This window comes from Dipodomys merriami, unplaced genomic scaffold (genome assembly GCF_024711535.1).
Source record: "Dipodomys merriami isolate MVZ:Mamm:240054 unplaced genomic scaffold, mDipMer1.0.p SCAF_188, whole genome shotgun sequence".
Classification (NCBI taxonomy): Eukaryota; Metazoa; Chordata; class Mammalia; order Rodentia; family Heteromyidae; genus Dipodomys; species Dipodomys merriami.
The window spans coordinates 1,363,544-1,386,237 of record NW_027203248.1 but is presented as its reverse complement, the minus strand read 5'-3'; the positions used below and the strand labels follow the sequence as shown (position 1 = coordinate 1,386,237).

The 22,694-nt window shown below is 35.8% G+C and overlaps 1 protein-coding gene across 2 annotated transcripts in view; it reads left to right on the top strand.

Annotated features, from left to right (window-relative positions):
- Vwa8 (von Willebrand factor A domain containing 8) overlaps positions 1 to 22,694 on the top strand; it is a 281,922-nt gene that overhangs the window by 56,168 nt on the left and 203,060 nt on the right. For both annotated transcript variants that reach the window (XM_070026692.1, XM_070026693.1), the window contains exons 13-14: positions 19,576 to 19,736; positions 22,015 to 22,128. In XM_070026692.1, coding sequence (XP_069882793.1) covers positions 19,576 to 19,736; positions 22,015 to 22,128 — 275 coding nt within the window. The remainder of the gene's footprint in view (positions 1 to 19,575; positions 19,737 to 22,014; positions 22,129 to 22,694) is intronic.

Here is a 22,694-nt window from a genome sequence, read left to right as displayed (position 1 = left end):
TTGGATTCTCTGCAACTCCCAGCCTAGATTAGGCAGCCCTATATGGGTGTGGCTCCTTAGTTCACTGGAGATGGTTCTTATCTGAAGTCTAGAGAGAGTTCTTGAGTGTGGGCAGGTCTGCATCACATCTGGAACCTGTAACATTGCTCAATATGTTCCAGTCTCAGTACAGCCTGAAAACATACTAGGTTTTTATTACCTGTCTTTTTTTTTTCAAGTGAATTTTTAGAAACTTTTGTTTTTATAATTCCAAGGTGCTCTGCTCACTGTGAGCCATGCTGGAATTTGGTTAGAATGCCAAGCTTGTCCTTGCTCACTGCTGAGTGGTGGAGCTGCCTCTCACTGATTGGGTCTTTTATTTGAAGCCAGAGAGGGGTTTTGCAAAGGTATCAGATTCCTTTGCCCTTTTCAAGAGTGGTGCCCACTTTTCTTGCGGTGCTCTGGCAGCCCAGTTTGCCAGTTTCAAAAATGAAACTCTTCTGGGGTGGGGAAGGAGTTCCCATCCAGATGCTGTTCTCTGGGAGCCAGGGGGATGTCTTTGGTGGGGTATTCATGTTTCTGGGTGTTGCTTTGGGCTGTCTGTATTGTGGCAAACTGTCTCTGCATCTGACTGTGGCCATTTTGGCTGTGCATTCTCATTCCTGCTTTTTCCTTTCCAGGCTCTTTAAATTCCATGCTGAAGGTATGTTCATACCTGGTGGGCTTGGCTGCACATACCACCACCTCTTGGGGCGTTTCTTCACTGGTTTCTGTTTTCTTATGCAAGCAGTTTATACCTTTTTTAGTGTATATCTCTATATAATTATAGCTTGGTGTGACTCCCTAGACATACAGTGCCTGATGGGACCCTAAAACTCTGCTTTGTTAGAGAGAGCTTAGGTTGTTTTCTGTTCTCTTTCTGCCATCTTTCGCCTAGCTCTTAATTTTTGTTTTTGTTTTTGTTTTGTTGTTGTTGCGGAGCTTGAACTCTGGATCTGGGCACTGTCCCTGAGCCTCTTTGTGCCCCAAGCTAACACTCTTATCACTTGAGCCACTGTGCCACTTCTGGTTTTTGATTGGTTAATTGGAGATAAGAATTTCACTGGGGCTTTTCTGCCCTGGCTGGCTTAGAACCTCAGATCTCAGCCTCCTGAGTACCTAGGATTATAGGCATGAGCCACTGGTATAGGGCATCTTAAATTCTTTACTCATGTGTTAACTGTTTTTGTTGTTGAGCTGTACTTATTCTGGATATAAAAACTCATCACATTTGGAGGGGTTGAATTTCTACCTTTTTGGTAGTGTATTTCATGTACAAAACTTTTAAATTTCATTATAGTCTAATTAATCATTTTTGTTGCCTCTTTTTGGTATTTCTCAATAATGACTGCTAAATCCAATGGAATGGATCTTCTCATTTTTTTCCTAAGAATTTTGCCATTGTACATCTTACATTTATGTCTGTGATCCATTTTCAATAAATTTAGGTATATAGTATAAGGTAAAAGTCCAACTTTACTATTTTCCATACCCAGTTTTCCTAGCACCACAGTTGTTCTTTTCTCAGTGGATAGTCTAGGCACTCACACCAACAATCAATTGACCATATATGCAAGTGTTTATTTCCAGATTGTAGTTCATTTGTCTATGTATGTGTCTCCACTGATGCCACTGTTTTGACTACTGCAGTTTTAGAAGTTTTAAAAATCAGGAACTACAAGGCCTTTACTTGTGTTATTCCTTCCCTGGGTTGTCTTAACTATTCAGGATCCCTTGGGTTCCCATATAAGTTTTATGCTAGACTTTTCAATTTCTGTGTTTTAAATAGGTACCTAAGACTTTGAAAGAGGTTGTATTGAATCTATAGATCACTTTGGGTAGTAATGTCATCTTAATAATACAGAGTTTTCCAATTAATAACTTTTTTTTATTCCTCTTTCACTTCTTTCAGTCCTGTTTTACCATTTTTCAATGTACAAATCTTTTGTGTGTCACCTTGGTTAAATTTATTCCAAAGTATTTTTAATAGATTTTGTGGAAAACATATGGTCAAAAAAGAAATGGAGCCTTTTCTGACATAATTTTTTTGTAATGTTCTCTTGATACATTTCTATACTCAATTTTTTGATGCTGTATGTCAATCTTTGGCTAATTGTGGTACTTTCTTACAACACAGTTTCTATTTTTATTCTTTGAGAGGTTTTGAAAGTAAATGTGATATTGTGTGTTTATATTTTAGGACTTCTTTTGTGTTTTTGGTTCTTTTTCAATTATACTTTTGGATTGTTTCTTTAAATAAATACACTTACATTAAGTTGCTCATTTTCTGAAAGCATCATGTAATGTTTCATTATCTGCTCTCCTTTCAACTAATATTGCTTGAAGGTGCTCTGTGCCTATTTATTGAATTGACCAGAGGTTCGAAGGAACTGCATTTACAAAGCTGGTAACTTGTTTATAAACAGAAGAATATAGAATCCATTATAAAAGCATTGTAAAGCTGAGAATTTTGCCTTTACTCTTGTTAACTTATTCAGCGAACCAAGCAACATTTAAGATTTTACTTGCATTGAACACATTTGTCGAAATGAAAGAAAAAAAAGTGTTCTGTCTTTGTATAAACCTATAGTGGGTCCATAGCTCTACAGTTTTGTATAATCTTCATTATCAGTCATATTTCAGAAAAGTTAAGTGAAGGTAGATAGGTAAATTAGACGAGATCGGGCGTATTCAGGGTGGTATGGCCGTAGACTAGATAGGTAAATTAGAAAGAAAAGATCATTAAAATAATTAGCTAATTGAAGGGCCTAAAAGGTTCAGATACTTGCTAAGAATCTCTGTGGTCTTAAAAGATGAAATGTGTGAAGAAGCATAAGTAAGTTTATGCAATATTTCTTGAAGAATATTAACTAAGATGATAACTAGCAAGGGTATTCTATATGTTGAAAGACAAACATGGGGAAGGGAGGAAAGGTGTATTTCTACATTCCACAGGGGTGGCAAGTATTAGAATCACAAAACTATTTGGAATACATTTTTATAAATAGATTAAAAAACTGATTTTTTTTTTTTTGTCAGTCGTGGGGCCTGAACTCTGGGCCTTGGTGCTTCCCTCAGCTCTTCATCTCAAGGCTAGCACTCTACCACTTGAACCATAGCACCACTTCCTGTTTTTTTCTGCTTATGTGGTACTGAGGAATTGAACCCAGGGCCTCATGCATGCAAGGCAAGCACTCTACCATTGAGCCGCCTTCCCAGCCCCCCAAACTGATTTTTAATTAAAGTTAATTTTAATTTATTTTTAAAGAGAAGACGGCCTGAGGAATACCCTGCCCTTTTACATAGCCATATCTTAGTGTCTCAGAAACCAGAAGGCTGAAGGCTTTCTCAGTGTGCTCATTCATCACTCTATAACCTTTCATAGATCTTGTTAGAAATCATCTGGGGACAACACTTCATCATGTCACCAACTTGTTCTCCATCAACCTTCTTACTTCCAATAGATATTTTTCTCTATGAAACAACTAGGGAAGTACTTGGAATCAACTTTGCAAAACAGATTAAGATTATAAATACTAGAGCATGCTTTCCCTTCCAGGTGCCATTGTTTGAATTCCTATGAAGAAGACATTTTGAGGAAAATATTTTTCTCTTTGACTCCATTGACTTAGTGATATGTATAGAATTATGAATATAAACAATTTTCTTCATATTAAAATAAAACTGCCATTCTAATGAAAACTGAAAATATTGTATACCTTATCAGTTTTTCCTGTCTGTATCAGGTTTCTGTAGTCAATTTGCTTTCTTGTTTATGTTGTTGATAGATGTATGATGTATGATAGAAAATGCAACTATGAAAGTTGATGGCATGATATTTTGTTTTTTCTGATACACTTCTAACTTACGAAGTCATTGTAGTTTCTGCCATAAAATAAGTTCATGTAGTCATATCATATTAGTTCCCTTTGAAAACATTGGTGATGATAACTGAAAGACAGCAAATTTCCCATTTTGCCTATCCTTTGCACATTCCTACTGATGTCTTGCAAGAATTGGGAAAATTGGAGCTGATGTATATGGTTCAAGTAGTAGAGCACCTGCTTAGCAAGCCTTTAGTTAAAAAATCCTAGTATTGCAAAAAAAAAATTTGGAATAATGGTGTACTTTGCTATTCTGCCTAGATAGCTAAAGAGGAAATGTATAGAGAAGAGTTTCTGGAAGGGTAAATTTTAGAAATGAATAGAGAAATATAACAGCTGGGATTTTCTCCTTTTATTTCTATGTCTTCTTTCTATGTATTTAACATATGTGGTTGGTACTGTTGAAATTTACAGATTTTGTTAGTAGTTAATCAACTGGTTTTTATGGTAGAAGTTATGGTGCTGACTTTTTTTGTTTGTACCTATATTTTTTAGTAAAGCTCATTGACCTTTCAGAGAAAGTTGAATTACTATAATATAGTTAAAAATGAATTTTGTTTATATAATAATAAAGTCTAATGTTAATGAAAGTGTTCCAGAAGCTTGACCTAATGTAGTGAATTTTGTGGGAACAAGTGATCCACCATCTGTTTTCCTAGAAGATTTGGAGACTTCTCTGTTATTTATACAGGCATAAAGCTACACTTAATCTGCGGGTTTTGCTTTATTTTTAGACTTCACTATTTTTAGACCTAGATTTCATATGGAGTAAAAAGAAAAGAGGGCTTTAATGCCAGTTTGTGGCAGCATGTAAAATAAGGTTTATAATAGGCTGTAAATTTTTTAATTCCTTTAACTCAAGTGTTAGGTTATAATCTTTTAGCTCTGTGTGTGTGTGTGTTTTGAAGCCGGCGATCTCAGAATTTTGAAGAAAATACAAGTTACTATTCTTTCCTCACTACCGGATAAAGGCATATTTCCAGAGCTCTGTCAACACAACCATAAATACACCATATTTGAGATCTCCTTCTAAGTACTAGTTGCATTATAAGCCAGGCCATATCTATCAGAATTTTAAGAGCAACTATGTTTGTGAAACTTTTAATGAAAAATCAGTGTCTAATACTTGTTAAAGTCTTGGGATCATCTTTTCTTCCCATAGCTAAATTAAAACAACTTTGTATTTTCCTTCTCTTTTCCAATCTACATTCTCTACATTTTCTTTTGGTCTAATCATAGTAGTTTGCTGCTTTGAGACTCTTAGAACATTTCTATGTGTATTTATGTCACTGTTTCTCTGTGTCTTCTGCAGTAGCTTTATTTCTGAGGATCAGTCCTTAGCACTCAGGAATCACCAATAGCATCTTCATCCTCCACACTTTTTCAGCTTCATTTCTCCCCACTTTATTTTTCTAGTACTTATTTTTTGTTTTTCCTAATAGCCCTAATATGCATCTTTTAATAACTACTTATAATATGCAAGATTACATTAAAATCATTAGTTGCTTTCTATTATGTTTTTCAAAAATGACTTTGTGCCAATTTAGCAATCTTGTTTTCTACAATCTCTTTGAAGTGATCAAAGTTATTTACCAGAAGTTAACCTACTAATTACTCCAAAGTAAGCCAGTAAAGTGGAATTTCCTGACTTCCAAAATTAACGATAAGAAAGATTAAGCTCTAGATTAACCTCAAAGTTTGTACCAACAGTCATGGCTTATTAATTTTCAGACCTTTTTTTTTTGGCTGATAGATTGTACATCTTTAAAAACAATAAGCAGCAGACAGGCATGCTATGAAATAAGAGGCAACTGGGTTAAACCCTACCACCAGTGCCATCTGTTTTAATTTGGAATGTTTTGTTTTGTATTAGCTTGATTTGCTTCAGAAGACTAGCATTCTTATTACACCACAGATTGTTTTTCAGGATGGTCTAGATTTGTACTAGCTAGCTTAAAAAAAAACAATAACATAAAGGAACACAGAAGTTCTCACAAAGTAATTATTTTATTCAAATTATCAAAGTCCATCTCAAGAGTGCTTTTTTTTTTTTAAAAACTTAGTAAGACATCTTAGTCCTTTGTTTTACAGAGATAATCTTGAAAGTTCAGTATGACGACACATTTTAAAGTTGTCCACTCAAGTTATTTGGACTCTCTATATTACAGGACATTGTACAAAGTTTTATCTTTATTTATTTTATTTCTTGTCGGTTGTGGGGCTTGAACTTAGGGCCTGGGTGCTATCCCTGAGCTCTTTTGCTCAAAGCTAATGCTTTACCACTTTGAGCCACAGCACCACTTCCAGTTGTTAACTGGTTAATTGGAGATAAGAATCTCACAGGGACTTCTGCCTGATCTGACTTCAAACCACGATACTCAGATCTCAGCCTCCTAAATAGCTAGGTTTATAGGTGTGAGCCACTGGCACCCAGCCAAAATTATATCTTTGAAAGGCAATGTAGTTTAACTTGATAATTTTTTAAAAATTTATAAATATTGCATATTGTACAAATGTAAAATCTTGTAAAAGTTATGTGTTATGTTACAAAAGTTCATTTTGAGTAAACTGTCTTATGTGTATAATGAATAGACATTCATTATGAATAATATTATGAATAGACATTTATATTTTTGTATTATTTGTTGTCATTTTCCCTGGCTTTGAAATATAATTAAAAATAAAAATGAAACATTTACAATGTTCAATGTAATGTTTAATATATATATATATATATATACACACACACACACACACACACACACACACACACATCATGAAATGATTACCACAGCCAAGATAATTAACATATACTGTGATAAACCAAGGTCTATTTATTTAATGAGGTCTACTGTGTTACAATTATTAAGTATACAATGAATTATTATTAATGACCATTACCTACAGTTAATAATAATTCTGAATACTAACTCCATAATTTATTTGTTCTATTTAACTGAAAATATACCCTTTTGACCAACATTTCCCCACTTTCCCCAGCCCCTTCATTGACCTCACTGTTAGAATCTTTGGGCAGTAGTTCTGATACCAGAGTCAATGGGTAAGTGTGTACGGATTCTTGGTTAATGGGAGTTAACATAGTTTTGTAGCAGTCCTTGAGCCTGAGTCTACAAGATCCAACCTATCACTGGATCCTTGGGATTGGATACTGCTATCCATGGAGGCAGGACGTGATGCCAAGGCCCACTGGAATGGGCTGGGACCTGAGTCAGTGGTGGCCTGATTTTTGTTGTTGTTGTTGTAGGGTTTGAATGGAGGACCAACCATGCCTGTGGCCATTTTTTTTTCACTTCCTGAACAAATGCCAGGACCAGTATCCATCTATATTTTAGGCTTCACAGTGTAGCTGGGATGACAGGTACACAACTTCATGCCCAGTCTCTTTTACTTAAGATGAAGTCTTATAAAAGTCTACCCAGGCTTGCCTTGAGCTTTAATCCTCCCAATCTCAGCCTCCTGTGCAACTGGTAGACAGCCACCACATCACTTATTCATTGAGAATGGGCTTGCACATATGCCTGTGAATCATCACACCTGGCTCTGAATTACTTTTAAAATATGTACTTTCCTCTTAACTGATAAGTGTTCTGTAAATGGCAGAATACTGCTTAAAGGATAGAATGTTATAATTTTTAGAACTTAGAATAGAAGCATGGTCATTATTTACAGAGGTTAAGCATGCTTAGTGATAGATACTATATTTGTGTTATCTTAACAAATTTGGTTTATATTTTTTAGGCTTATAAAAACACAGTAAGGAGGACTTTGGATATGTGTATAAAAATAAACAATAAATCTGAATTCATATTCCAAGGAAGAAAACAAAAGTAAAGTGACTAAGGAATTACTAAATCAGGAACTCTAGCTTAAAAGATAATTAATATTTCTGATGATCCTTTATATTGACAAGGAAAAGAATTTCCATTCTGGGGATTCTCTGCAATAAGCCTAAAGTTAGCACTATGTAATAAAGTGGCGGAACTATTGGCAACAAGAAATGGTTATACATGATCACTCTTCGACAGCACTGTTGTTTTAGATGTCCTCTACAATAATTTTGATTTAGGAACTTAGGGAAATCTTTTAAGAGTCTTTAGGATTTTATAGTCATTGAAGATCACTGCAAGGATGAGGAGTTAGCCAAGGGTTAGAATCCATCCTTGTGAAGAATATACTGAAAAAGAAAATAATAAATGATTTCATTGAGCTCTTGTAGACGTAGGTAGCTGTAGGCAGGCAACCTCCTAGCAAGGGAGGATTGATCCCCATTATGACAAGCACATACGCTGGAGGGTAGGAAGGCTAGAAGTGTTGCCCTTCTAGCTCAACTAATTCATTTATTAAATCATAGCATTTGTGTTACTTGAACATTTGTGTATATCTAACTAGAATATGTATGTTCCATACCCACTTACTAAGAAATAGTGACCTTTCAAGAATGTCAATAAAATCACATCGTTTTCCTGTTTAGAGGCTATCAATGGTTTCCATTGTGCTTAGAATAAAAGAACTCTTTGACTTATGAGGCTCCCATTAATGAACTTACCTATTAGAACTTCTCAAGGATCCTTGAAAAACTTAACTGTTCAGGGTGTCATGTGTTATCTTCCTTTATTCTTAGATGTGAAGAGATTTAGTAAAATCAGGATTACATGTAGAATACTAGTTGAAATGCATTAATAAATGAAGCTCCCAGTTCTCTAGTCAATATAGCCTAGAAAGGAGACTAGGACTGAATTTTATTATCTTCGCTTAGTACCTTTTACATTATTTGCACCTACCCTAACCTACACTTTCTACTATATTTTGAGGTTTTACTAAGATATCATTTAGTTGAATCACTTGCTAGCTTCAACAGACAATTTTGTTCTGTGTTCATAAAATAAATCTTTAACTAGAATAGATTATCTCAATATCCATCCTGATGGCTACAGTGAGTACAACTACATCAACTTCCCCTCCATGGCAGAGTAACTTGAAATGGTGGCTGAAAGGTCAACATTCCATATGTAAAAAGGAAAAATTATTTTTTATGTGAGAGGTTGAAAATAATTCTTTTAAAGAATAACTTGAGTGAGACGCCTGGGAGAGTTTACAAATAATTTTACAATTTAAGTAAAACAAGAGGGCTTTTGAGATCAAACATACATGACATTGAGGAATGTTGGCAGCTTGCCCTCTGTTCTGCTCACTGAGCATGCTTAACCTCTGTAAATAATGACCACGTTTCTATTCTAAGTTCTAAAAATTATTAACATTCTATCTTTACACCATATTTAAGCAGTATTCTGCCACTTATGGATACAGATATAATTAAGCCCTTACTGTAAAGTAGATGGTTATTTTATATTAGCTGATCTTTCATCTACTAGATTCCTTCCTTCTCTCCCTCCTTCCCTCCTTCCCTCCTTTCCTTCCTTCCTTCCTTCCTTCCTTCCTTCCTTCCTTCCTTCCTTCCTTCCTTCCTTCCCTTCTTTCCTTCCTTCCTTTCTCTTTCTTTCTTTCTTTCTTTCTTTCTTTCTTTCTTTCTTTCTTTCTTTCTTTCTTTCTTTCTTTCTTTCTTTCTTTCCTCCTTGCTTTCTTGCTTTCTCTTCTTTCCCTCCCTCCCTCCCTCCCTCCCTTCCTCCCTCCCTCCCTCCCTGCTCTCTCCCTCCCTCCCTTCCTCCCTCCCTCCCTGCTCACTCCCTCCCTCTCTCCCTACTTCCTTCCCTCCTTCCTTCCCTCCCTCCCTCCGTCTCTCCCTCCCTCCTTCCTTCCCTCCTTCCTTCCCCCCTCCCTCCCTCCCTCCCTCCCTCCCTCCCTCCCTTCCTTCGTTTCCCAGTCCTGGGAATTCTGGGCCAGAGTGCAGTCCCCAAGCTCCTTTTCCTTAAGGCAGCACTTTACCACTTGAGCCATAACACCACCTCCAGCTTTTTCTGTGATTAGTTGGAGATAAGAGTCTCACAAATTTCTCTGCCCTAGCTGGTTTCAAACCATACTCCTCAGATTTCAGCCTCCTGGAGTAGCTAGAATTATAGGCATGAACCAAGTGGCTCTCAGATTTTCTGTGATAATATGATTTGTTGTTGTTGTTGTTATAGTTGCAAAGCCTACAAATTCCAGCTAGTTTCTTTTAGAAAACAAAATAATCAATAATACTTGTTTACAAACATCAAAGAGACAAGTCCATATACATATATATATATACAGTAAATGGATGGTGTATACATATACTATATATATATATATATATATAGTATGGGTCCTAGGGCTTGAACTCAAGGTCCTGAGTTGAGCTTTCTTGCTCAAGACTAGCACTGTACCCCTGAGCCCCAGCTTTACTTTTGACTTTTTTTGCTAGCTAATTAGAGATCAGATTTTCATGGACTTTCCTTTCCAAGCTGGCTTTGAATTTTGATCTCAGATCTCAGCCTTCTTGGTAGCTAGGATTACAGATGTTTAAGTATTTAATTTGGAAAAAAAAAGAATGGGGAACCATATTCATCTAGACATTCATAATGTTGACTAGTATTGTATATCTGCATTTAAAGATATATTGTAACAGTGGTGTTGATAAAAGTGTTCTTGAGATTACTTATAGAGTATTTAACATTATAGTCATGGCTTTTCAAGTCTCCTCAAAAAATTGAGACTATAATAAGAAATTGATTTCTGAAGCTAGTCTGAGCCATGTGTTCTTTTTGTAATTTTAATTTTATTGTCAAGGTGATGTACAGAGGGTTTACAGTTACATATGTAAGGTAGTAAGTATATTTCTTGTTGAACTTGCTACCCCCTTCCTCATTTTTCTTCTACTTTCCCACCTCCCATAGCCTCTAAGTTGTATAGTTCATTTCCAACATATTGTCTTGTAAATATCACTGTTGCATTGGTTCACCCTTTGTCCTTAGTCTCACCATTTTGTTGTTCCCATTCCCCAATTCAGATAAACATATATACAATACCTAGGGTACCAAAATAAAATATAGTGAAAATGGGATAAACCATAGTGGGGAAAACACAAAAGAAAAAAGAAATCACATAGTACATTGAGAACAACAACAACAAAGAAAACACTGTTGTTACTGTATCTTGGAGTTCATTTTGCTTAGCATCATTTTGCAAAGATACTGTACCAGAGGGGTTACAGTTACATGAATAAGGTAATGAGTATATTTCCTATCTAGCATTGTTACCCCCTCCTTTGTTTTTCCCCTACCATCCCTTCCCTCCCCACCTCCCCAACTTCTCCCTCCCTTTCCAAGTTGTAAAGTTCAACTTAGTGTCTTGTACATCTCATTGTTACAGTGGGTCAGCCTGTATCCTTATTTCAGCATTTTGTTATTTCCCTTCCCTTCCTCAAATTAGAAAACAAGATGCAGGGCACCGGAATCAAATACAGTGAAAACAGGGGTTATACCATGTGGGAAGAACATACAAAAGAAACAAAAAAAATCACATAGTACATTATAAATGCATTAAAAACAACAGCAAGGAAGATAAAACCTCTCATGTCCCTATCTTGGGGTTAAATTTTTAATTTCTCTTAGCGTCCTATTATATGGTCATATGTACACAGCTTTTGACCTTTTCTGCTTGTCTCAGACATATACTAGTTATTGCAAATAAGGGAAACTATGGGACTTATGTTTCTTTGACCTGGCTTATTTCACTTAATATAATTTTTTCCAAGTCTTTCCATTTCCTAACAAACGAGCTGGTGTCATTCTTTCTGATGGAGTCATAGAATTCCATTATATGTGTGTGTGTGTGTGTGTGTGTGTGTATAATATTTTCTTGATCCATTCATCTACTGAGGGGCATCTGGGTTGGTTCCATATCTTAGCTATGGTGAATAATTCTGCGATAAACATAGTTGTGCTGGTAGCCTTAGTATGGCCTTGTTTGTAATCATTTGAGTAAATGCCCAAAAGTGGGATTGCTGGGTCATAGGGGAGCTCTATGTGGAGTCTTTTGAGGAGCCTCTATACTGCTTTCCAAAGTGGCTGAACAAGTTTACACTCCCATCAACAGTGCATTAGGGTTCCCTTTCGGTCACTTCCCCTCCAGCATCTGTTGTTAGATTTCTTGATTATAACTATTCTAACTGGGGTGAGGTAGAATCTCAATGTTGTTTTGATTTATATTTCTTTTATGGCTAGAGAAGTTGAGCATTTCTTCATGTGTCTGTTGGCTATTCTTATTTCCTCTTCAGACAAGTTTCTCTTTAAGTCTTTACCCCACTTATTTATCGGGCATTGTTTGAGGATTTGTTGCTGGAGGATTTAATTTTTTAAGTTCTAAGTATATTTTAGATATGAGACCCTTGTCCGTTGTATGGCTAGTGAAGATCTTCTCCCAATCCATGGGCTTTCTATTGATCTTTTAGCATCATCTTATATTGAGCTATTCTGCTCATCTGCTAAGATTATCCTAGGTGTATACTAATTATTACAAATGAGGGAAACCATGGGATCTATGTTTCTTTGGGTCTGGCTTACTTCACTTAATATGAATTTTTCCAAGTTTTTCTATTTCTATTTCTAGTTTCTATTTCTTATGAATGGGGCAATGCCATTCTTTCTGATGGAAGCATAGAATTCCATTGTGTATATGTACTACATTTTCTTGGTACATTCATCTACTGAGGGGCATCTGGGTTGGTTCCATATCTTAGCTATGGTAAGTAATGCTGCAGTGAACTTGTTGTGCTGGTAACTTTAGTATGGGCCTTGTTTGTGGTCATTTGGGTAAATGCCCAGAAGTGGGATTACTGGGTCATAGGGGAGCTCTATGTTTAGTCTTTTAAGGATTCTCTGCACTGCTTTCCAGCGTGATTGAGTAAGTTTACACTCCAATAGTGTAGTAGCATTCCTTTTTGGCCACATCCTCTCCAGCCTCTGTTGTTATTAGATTTCTTGATTATAGCCATTCTAACTGGAATGAGGTAGACTCTCAATGTTGTTTTGATTTGCATTTCTTTTATGGGCAGATATGCTGAACATTTCTTCATGTGTCTGTTGGCCATTTTATTTCCTCTTCAGAGAAGTTTTTCTTTACGTCTTAGCCCACTTATTAATGGAATCGTTGAGAATTTGGTTCAGGGTGATTTAAATTTTAATTTTAAGTACATTTTAGATATTAGGTCCTTGACTATTGTATGACTAGTGAAGATCTTCTCCCAGTATGTGGGCTTTCTACTGATCTTGCTAGCTATGTCCTTTGCCATGCAGAAGCTCTGGAGTTTCATACAATCCCATTTGTCCAAGCTTTCTTTGATTTGTTGTGTTTCTGGGTCTTTATTAAAAAAATTTCAGCCTGTGCCAAGGAGCCTTAGAATTTCTCTTATTCCTTCCTGTAATGTTTTCAGGGTGTCTGCTTTGACTTCTAGGTCTTTGATCCATTTGGAGATGATTCTGATGCAGGGTGATATAGAAGGATCTAACTTTAGTTTTCTACAGTTGTTTAACCAATTTTGCCAGCAGTATTTGTTGAAGAGGCTGCCTTTCTTCGATCCTATTTTTTTGGCTCCCTTATCAGAGATTAGGTGACCATAGATCTACAGGCTTATTTCTGGGTCTTCAGTTCTATTCCACTGGTCCTCAACCCTGTTCTTGTGCCAGTACCAAGCTATTTTTATTACTATAGTTTTGTAATAGTTTGAAGTTTGGCATTGGTATGTCTTCCAGCACTGTTCTTTCTGCTAAGGATTGTTTTTACTGTTTGGAGTCTTTTATTATTCTGTATGAAGTTTTAGCTTGCTTCCTCTATTTCATTAAGGAATGAGGTTGGGATATTGATAGGTATTGCATTGAATCTGTAGATAGCCTTCAGCAATATTAGCATTTTCACGATGCTGATCCTCCCAATCCAGGAGCATGGGAGGTTTTTCTACTTTCTTGAGGCATGTCTTCTTGGTTAACTTCTCTATTTATGCTATATATGTCCATGGATGGCTCAATCCAGATCACTTCTTTTTTTCCTTTGGAATTTCTGTGACTGAAACTTGTTGCTCTGTTATGGTAGTCTTTTTATTTGTTTATTTTTGAGACAAGATTTCACTGCAACCTTCCTGCTTCAATCTCCCCTTGGTGCTGGGAATAGAGGTGGTGCCACCATGCCTAGATTTTCTTTTATTATTATTGTTTTTTGGTGGGGGAGTGATTCCATGGTCTCATGTGTGCTAAGCAAGTGCTCTATCACTTGAGCCATAGTCCCAGACCTTTAGTTTTACAATTCTTGTATTTTGAGAGAGAGTTTTACCAACTTTGTCTTGGTTGGCCTTCAGTTTGCAGTCTTCCTGCCTGTCACCTGAGTATGTGAGATTGCAGACATATATGTCACCATGCTTGGCTTTTTGTTATATGTTCTTGAGAACTGCTTGGTTGTGCTTACCAGTTGTGTGTCCTTCACTGGGTAAACTGATTAACCTTTTCATATCCCAGTTTTATCACCTCTAAAATGAAAATAATTATTGGTCTATCAGAGTTTTAATGATTTTGAGCATTTCATAAAAATTAGCTGCTATAATTTTTGTTTGTTCTGCTTTTGACTTCTATGATGGCCTGACATTTTTCTCAATTTTAATCTCAAACCTTGTTACAATTTTTTTTTTGTCATAGAGCTTGAACTCAGGGCCTGGGCACTGTCTCTCAGCTTTTTTGCTCAAGGCTAGTACTGTACCACTTTGAGCCACAGCAACACTTCCAGTTTTCTGGTGGTGAGTCTCCTGCCCTGGCTGGCTTCAAACTGCTGGATCTGAGTAGCAAGGATTACAAACATGAGCCAACGTTGCCCAGCTTGTTACTACTTCTGATTTTGTGTCAGTGTTCTAGTTCTTATGGCTTATATGCCTTTTAATGATAATCTTTATATTGGGTATTAATGATTGGATTCAAATTTTAATTATCTTCTAGTATGCATTTTGTATGCCATCTTTGCCTTTATTAATTTCATTTTTCCTTTTTCATAACACATTGTACATATTTTTGCAAACCAACTTAAATAACTCTTCTGAGCTTATATATGGAGCAAAAAGACATATTCTTTAATCAGGTTGAGATTATATATGCTGTAATTTTTAAAGGGTAGTACTAGAGTTTGAACTCGGGACTAGGCTTGCTATATAGGTACTATACCTTTGAATCATGACTCTGGCCCTTTTTTGCATTGATTTATTTTTGAGTTAAAGTCTTCCTTCCTGCCTTGGACCCTATCTCACCTATTTTTAACTTCCTTTTGTATCAAGGTGAGAGATGTGTGCCATCATGCCGTATTTTGTTTTTTTTTCCCACTCAGACTTCCTGCCTGGATTGGTCTAGCATTTTAATCTTTCTGATTTCAGTGTCCAACTAGCTATGATTACAGATGATGATATATATTACATATATATATATATATATATATATATTTGTCTGGTTTTTGACTGTATGCAGTTTAATATCCTACTTTTGCCAAATAATTTATTATATATGCATCAAAATGTAAAATTTTTCATCCATATCAATATTCATAATTAAAGAGATAGTTAAAATATACCATTTCAGTTTATAAATTGAAATTAAATCTAGGCTAATTTTAAACACTCTCACAACCACTTTCTGGAGTTATAAATTTAATCACATATAGCTGCATTTCTCTAAAGTCTCAGAAAAAGTAGCTTAGACTTTTCTAAAGTGCTAAAAATATTTAAGACAGGCAATTGCTTTATGGGTTAAATCTATATTCTCTGAAACACTTCATGTAATTATGCTTCTCATTTTATTAGGTCATTTTGTTTTTAGTTGGGTTCCTCTGTTGCAAAAGAGGAGAGTATAATTCTTGACCACAGACTCTTGGCAATATAAGAGTTTTTTCTAGGGATATGAATGAATGTGAGACACTGAAGTTAAAGAATTATACCTCTAAAGGACCTCAATTCTATGTCCTGTTGTTTTGAAAGTTTTAAGGAAATTGCAGAAAGAGGAAATGGTTTGGTTGCTGTGATATAATTAGGCTATTTTTATCCTCTTAAGTTCACAAGTTTCAGGGACAAGGAAAATATATGCAAAATGGAACTGTTCATCTTCCTTGATTTTTATTAATGTACATTCAAAATGTCATAAAACGTGCACTTTGAAACATGTTTTCCTTTCAGCTTACTAATAGAATGTGCATTAGGCAGGAAGAATAAGAAAATTGTGTATATGTGTATATATGTAATGTAACATAAATATGTGTATACATATATGCATGCATGTGTACACAATTCCATAATACAGTACAAGTTAATATGACAGTACTAACTTTAATATTAATTTAATAATATTAAAACAACAATTTTAGGGAACTAAAAATTGTCTCTGGACAGAAACATTTGCAATTATTGTTAACTGTTTTAAAGAGCATATGACTTAAAATTAATTCATATCACTAGTCAATTCAGATTATGTTGAAAATTTTCTGTTAGATTTTATTAGTTCCAGTTGTTCTGTGATGGTCTCCTTGCATTTCATACAATTGGAGTGACTTTTACACAATTAAAAATAACTTCTGATTTTAACTAATATTGGAGAAATAAGACCATCCATTTCTTTATGAAAAATTGGAGTGTTTACCTTTGAAGGTAAGCTCTTATATATGAAAAGAGATTATATTAAACAACATTTTTTTCCTCAGAAAGAATGATTCTTAAATTGAGACCATGTAGAGTTTAGGTGAGATAACTAAGCTAGTTTCTATTTTTATCACTCACAAGATAGAAGAAAACTATTTCTCTTCTGTAGTTGGGGTGGGCATTAATAGCACTGAGCTATATTGATCTGTTACAGCTCACAGTATAACAACAAATAATTATTTCGCTTTACTTCAGTAAATACAAGGAAGTCTCCAACTGCTAGATTGGAAAAGAAATGCTCAGTGTACTATGTGTTTTTCTCATCATCTGTTTTGGTAAATATTTACTCACTTGAATGAAGCAAGTACTGTGAACATTGTGTAAATTAATAAGAAATAAAGTGCTTTGGAATAATGATCATATGAAATAGCACTTTTTCATATTAAGCACAGATTTGTGAATCAGGGTGTGTTGGTATAGACTGAAGACTTTTCTCTTGAAATAAATTCAGAATCCAAAAATTTGACTTTTGGCAGGTTTCTTTTTTTTTTTTTTTTTTGGGTCGGGTTGTGGGGCCTGAACTCTGGGCCTGGGCACTGTCCCTCAGCTCTTCAGCTCAAGGCTGGCGCTCTACCACTTGAGCCACAGTGCCACTTCCGGCTTTTTTCTTCTTGCTTATGTGAGGAATCGAACCCAGGGCCTCAGGCTTGCAAGGCAAGTGCTCTACCACTGAGCCACCTTCCCAGCCCCCAAAAATTTGATTTTTAAATATGCACTGTAATCCTTAGGTACTACTTCACATAATGGCCCTTTATCTCATAAAATTTAAAAAAAATTTAAAAATCAGTTGCTACCCTTAATTACTTAAGACCTTAAACCCTTTTAGCCAAAGTCATGACATTCTTTATCTTCTTCCCCAGCCCAAACAAAAGACTGAAACTTGGTTGGACAAGGATATCATATGTTTTCAGTCTAGAGGGAGGATTTTCAAAGTTCACATCCATCCATTTCTTTGCACAGAACTGCCACCTCCTCTGAATTAGGAGTATTTAAAAGGAACAAGGCCCCTTCTTCCCTTAATTTTTCACTTTACTTTTAGTTTTCTGTTGTTTTGTTAGTATATATATTTTTATGCAACTCATAGATCCTAGTAGAATATAAGTTTAAAGAATGAGACAAAGATTTTTATCAACCTAATGTCTTATAAAGCAGTGTCCTGCCTAGGAGACATACCAGAATTACTCAAGTGATGCTAATTTTTTTTTTTTTAAAAGCAGGATCAACAAAATATAAAACTAAAAAAAAGAGAGGTCTCTTGCTTCTATATCTTTGAGTTCATTTCAATAAGAATATTATTGTATATAAATATGAGAAAAGGGTGAAAAGTGCAGCAGTGGAGCTCACTGGATGGATGAAAGTGAACTATACACCTCGTAGGTGGAGATGGGAGGGAGGGACTGGGAGAGAGTGAGGGAACAGAAGATGCTATTCAAAAGGAAACGTACTCATTACCTGACTCATGTAATTGTATCTCTTTTTGTACCTTACCTCTGTTATAACAATAAAGTAAACTAATAAAACAATTAAGTTTACCTACTCCATCAGAATCTTCAGGACAGAGGGATTTATGTATATTTTAATAGTTCCACAGCTGTTTTGATCTTTATCTCTGATTTCAAACCAATGTACTATAGCATGTTATTGGTTTATTTTCTATGTGACTTAACTCTATAATAAATGTTTTTCTAGAATTATTAGTATTGAGAGTTTTAGCTTTGTTTTAGAGTTAAATTCATAAAGATATAAAGCATCTTTATCTTTTTTAAAGTACCTTCTTTTTCTACTTTATTATTCCTATTATTATCTTTTTGTGCAAGAAGTTTTCAATTCAACATGTCCACTTATGAGTACCATGAGTCAGATCAATGCCACCTCATTCATCTTTCAGTCTTTATGTTTAATGCAAACCTGTTTATGTTTTGAAGTTAGTATCATTGTATAGTAAGAACACTGAAGTAAATAGGACTTACATATTGATTGGTTTCAATACAGATTTATTGCCATTGTAAAAATAAACAAATTTATTAGTTATCTATCTGCTTAAAACTTGGAGTAGTTATCACTGAATTTATATTTTTTAAGGGCTGGGAATGTGGCTTAGTGGTTGGGTGCTTGCCTAGCATGCATGAAGCCCTGGGTTTGATTCCTCAGTACCACATAATCAGAAAAAGTCAGAAGTGGCACTATGGCTCAGGTGTTAAGGTGCTAGCCTTATGCAAAAGAAGCTCAGGGACAGTGCCCTGGCCCTGAGTTCAAGTCCCAGGACTGCCAAATTAAAAAAAATAATTGTAACTATAAAAATGTATTACAGAAATATAAATTATTACTTTAACATGTAAGAAAAAAATGTTCAGATTATATGGCACCAACTTTTTTATAGCAGATAGATTTTATATACCACAACTATTAATAGTTTGCTTGTCTATTAAGCACTATTTTAGTACTAGTACATTGTGTTTTTGCTTTCAAAATTACTTCTAAGTGCCATGCTGTTATTTCCCAATTCCTGTACCTCATCTGCTAACTGTCCTCCTCCATTTCCTCCATCACCAAACAGCTTTCACAAGTCACTGGATGGGCTTTTGCATGGCTGTTTAGGAAAACCCATCAACTGGAAGAAATTGCACATTCATGACAAGTGCCTCTGAGTGTCGAGTTGTATGACATCTCATTTGAAATAGAATTCAAACACTGATCCACCCAAGGAATAGAGCTAATTGAGTTTAAATTCCAATAGAGTCAAGTAGAAATTACTGTCATTATCTAAATGGACATTTTAAAAGGAGAAGAGAGTATGGGATCCCTCATCCTTACCTAGTATGTGAAATGTAATAGGAAAGAGACCCTAAGGTTTCCACAGATCTTTCTCTTTGGTGGATTTGAGAGGATGTCTTCCAATTATTATAGGAAATAGTATGTGGGGAGAGAGAGGTGACTATCAAGTTAAATAAGCTCCTATCCATGTCTTAAAGACTAATTGCATATTTTTTTCTGCTGGGTGGTGGGGACTAAATTTAGGATATGACAGCACGGGATCTGCTGCAGCAGAGATACACTCTTCCCAATGGAGACACTGCCTGGCGGTCCTCCGCCCTCGTGAATGCTGCACTGGAAGGGAAGCTGGTTCTGTTGGATGGCATTCACCGAGTCAATGCTGGCACACTTGCTGTGTTGCAAAGGTTTGTTGTGAGTCACATATGCACACACACACACATATACACATAGACACACACATATACACACACCATGAGCAATTGACATGGAATCCTATTTTCAAATGGGGGGGGGGAGGTAGAAACTAAAAATTCTATATCCAAGTACAATGGTAGATTATTTATTGTTATAAACACATTTCTGTGAATCTTTGACAGTTTTGGAAATACCACTGCCTTATCAGTGTAAAAGCTGAGGAAAAGAAAACTTTTCAGTAGTAATTTTGAGAGACTTTTTGTATATAGATTTACACATGCCACAAGTGTCACAGCTGGAGTTTGTTAGTCATGGAGTCATGGCTTCACTGATTACAGATTCCTTACAGATCTACATTATTGATTGATCTTAGAATCTTTATTTGAAAAGTGAAAAATACATAGTTTTAATATAAAATGTGGTGTGTGTGTGTGTGTGTGTGTGTGTGTGTGTGTGTGTGTGTGTGTGTGTGTGTGTGTGTGTGTGTGTGTGTGTGTGTGTGTGTGTGTGTGTGTGTGTGTGTGTGTGTGTGTGTGTGTGTGTGTGTGTGTGTGTGTGTGTGTCCTGCACTTAAACTCAGGGCCTTTTTTATTTTTTCTCAAGGCTAACACTCTACCACTTGAACCACAACTCTACATCCAGGTTTTGGTGGTTAATTGGAGACAAGAGTCTCATGAATTTTCCTGCCAGAGATAGCTTCAAATCTCAGTCATCAGATCTCATCCTCCTGAGTAACTAGGATTATAAGAGTGAGCCACCAGCACCCAGCTAAAATGTGCAGTATTTATATGATAGATGCCTCGTAAAGCTTACTTCATATGTACAAACTTGAACATTTTTGAAATGGTTGTTTCTTTTTTAGTGTAGGTGAGATAAAGCACCACACATTCCTGAAACTTTTGTTCAATATAATATTTAGATAATATGCTCCATGTAGAACTTTTGAGGGAAATATTCCTACCTTGTTATTTTAGGGCATTCATTACTGATTTTTTTGCTTTATTTTGGTGCTGTACATTGTAGACATTTGATTTATACTTGGACTTATTGGAAGGGATCAAATAAGTAGAATAAGCCATTTCTTCAACTATTTGGTTTTCATCTTTTTAACAGTTGCTACAAAGCTATTGTTCAATGTAATTTCCTATTAACATAGAAATATGATTATGTCCATACATTAATATTGTTCTTTGACAAGATGCAGATACTGAGTATAATTAAAGATGCCCAACAAGAGGCTGAAGTTTATGGCTCTTTTGCTAAGTTTATACTTCTACATTTCCTCCTTAGAGGATGGACACTTACAAATAGTGATACCCAGTCTTCACTGCACAAATGCTGACATAATTGGCCCATGCTAAGGTGAACATTGGCATTTTTAAACACTTCCCAGAAGATTTTAATGTACAGTCAGTTGAGAATAACCATTAATATACAGTCATGTTATATTAACTGATTTTTCACAGCAATTCCTATGAGGTTATTATCAACTTAATTTTATAAATGATGAAAGTTCAGAGAGAGAGAGAGAGAGAGAGAGAGAGAGAGAGAGAGAGAGAGAGAGAGAGAAAGAGAGGCTCTCCCCTGCTCAGTCATTCAGTAAGTAAGATGCAGAGCTAGAGTTGAACTCAGACTTGACTGACCTCACTGTCCATGTCCTTAACCTCCATGTTACAGTCTGTTTCCTTCCAGCAGGAGAATGCTTATGAGGCACTTTAACATGGGTTTTGGCCTACTTAGTTGTTGATATGCTTCAGATATCATAGTACCTGGAAGACATTTTATAGTATGTAAGATTATATTACTATAAAAGCTTGAACATGCAGTAACAGAGTATATATTATCTAGACTTTTTTCATATCTTAAATTCTGTATTTCTAAAGGGAGAAATAGTTTTGATAGTATTTTCCCTTTAGAAGTTGCATTAAACTTATGCCACCTGACTAGATCATTAATGTATACCTCATGGTTATCACTCATTTTAGCTATCTCTTCTTTTGTTTCCCACCTTCTCTCTTGCTTCCTCTTCCTTAACTTTCCTAACCTCATCTTGTATTTATGACTGCTGCTCTCCATACAGAAACCAGCAGTTCTGCCAGGTATAATTTCAAGTGCTAACTATCTTAAAAATTTGAGAAGTCCATCTAACAAAAATTTAGATGGCACAACTGTTAACATAATAAAATGTTGACTGAGTGACTCTCCCTTTAATAATATCAGTGTTTAGAATGGAATACCTTGTTTCCTGACATTCTCTTGTCTCATTAGGTTAATCCATGACCGGGAGCTCAGCCTCTATGATGGCTCTAGGCTTCTGAGAGAAGACCGCTACATGTGTTTAAAAGAGGAGCTGCAAATGTCTGATGAGCAGCTACAGAAGAGGTAATTTTGAGTTCATTTACTGTTCAATTATTGTTAACTTGAAAATAGTATTGCTCATTATTTTTCTAAACCTAAGGTCAAGCCAGAATTAATTTGGTATGGGCATGGTGATGGTCTGTAACTTTGTAGAACTTGAGATCACTGATCACATTTTATTCTCTACTCTCAGCCTTGCTTTTGAACAAGTATCTAAACTGTGGGTTAAAGAAAGTCATCCTTTGGGCTGGGAAGGTGGCTCAGTGGTAGAATGCTTGCCTCGCATGCATGAGGTCCTGGGTTCGATTCCTCAGCACCACATGAGCAGAAAAAGCCAGAAGTGGCGCTGTGGCTCAAGTGGTAGAGCCCTAGCCTTAAGCTGAAGAGTTGAGGGACAGTGCCCAGGCCCAGAGTTCAGGTCCCATAACCGGCAAAAAAAAAAAAAAAGAAAGAAAGAAAGTCATCCTTCATGTGGGCCCTACCAATTCAGCTTTGTTAGCAAAACAAAGTTGCTGGGCCAAGTTTCCTCAATATCATCAGTATGACACAGGATGCTCTATTTTCCAGTGGGACCTATTCAGACTTCTGTC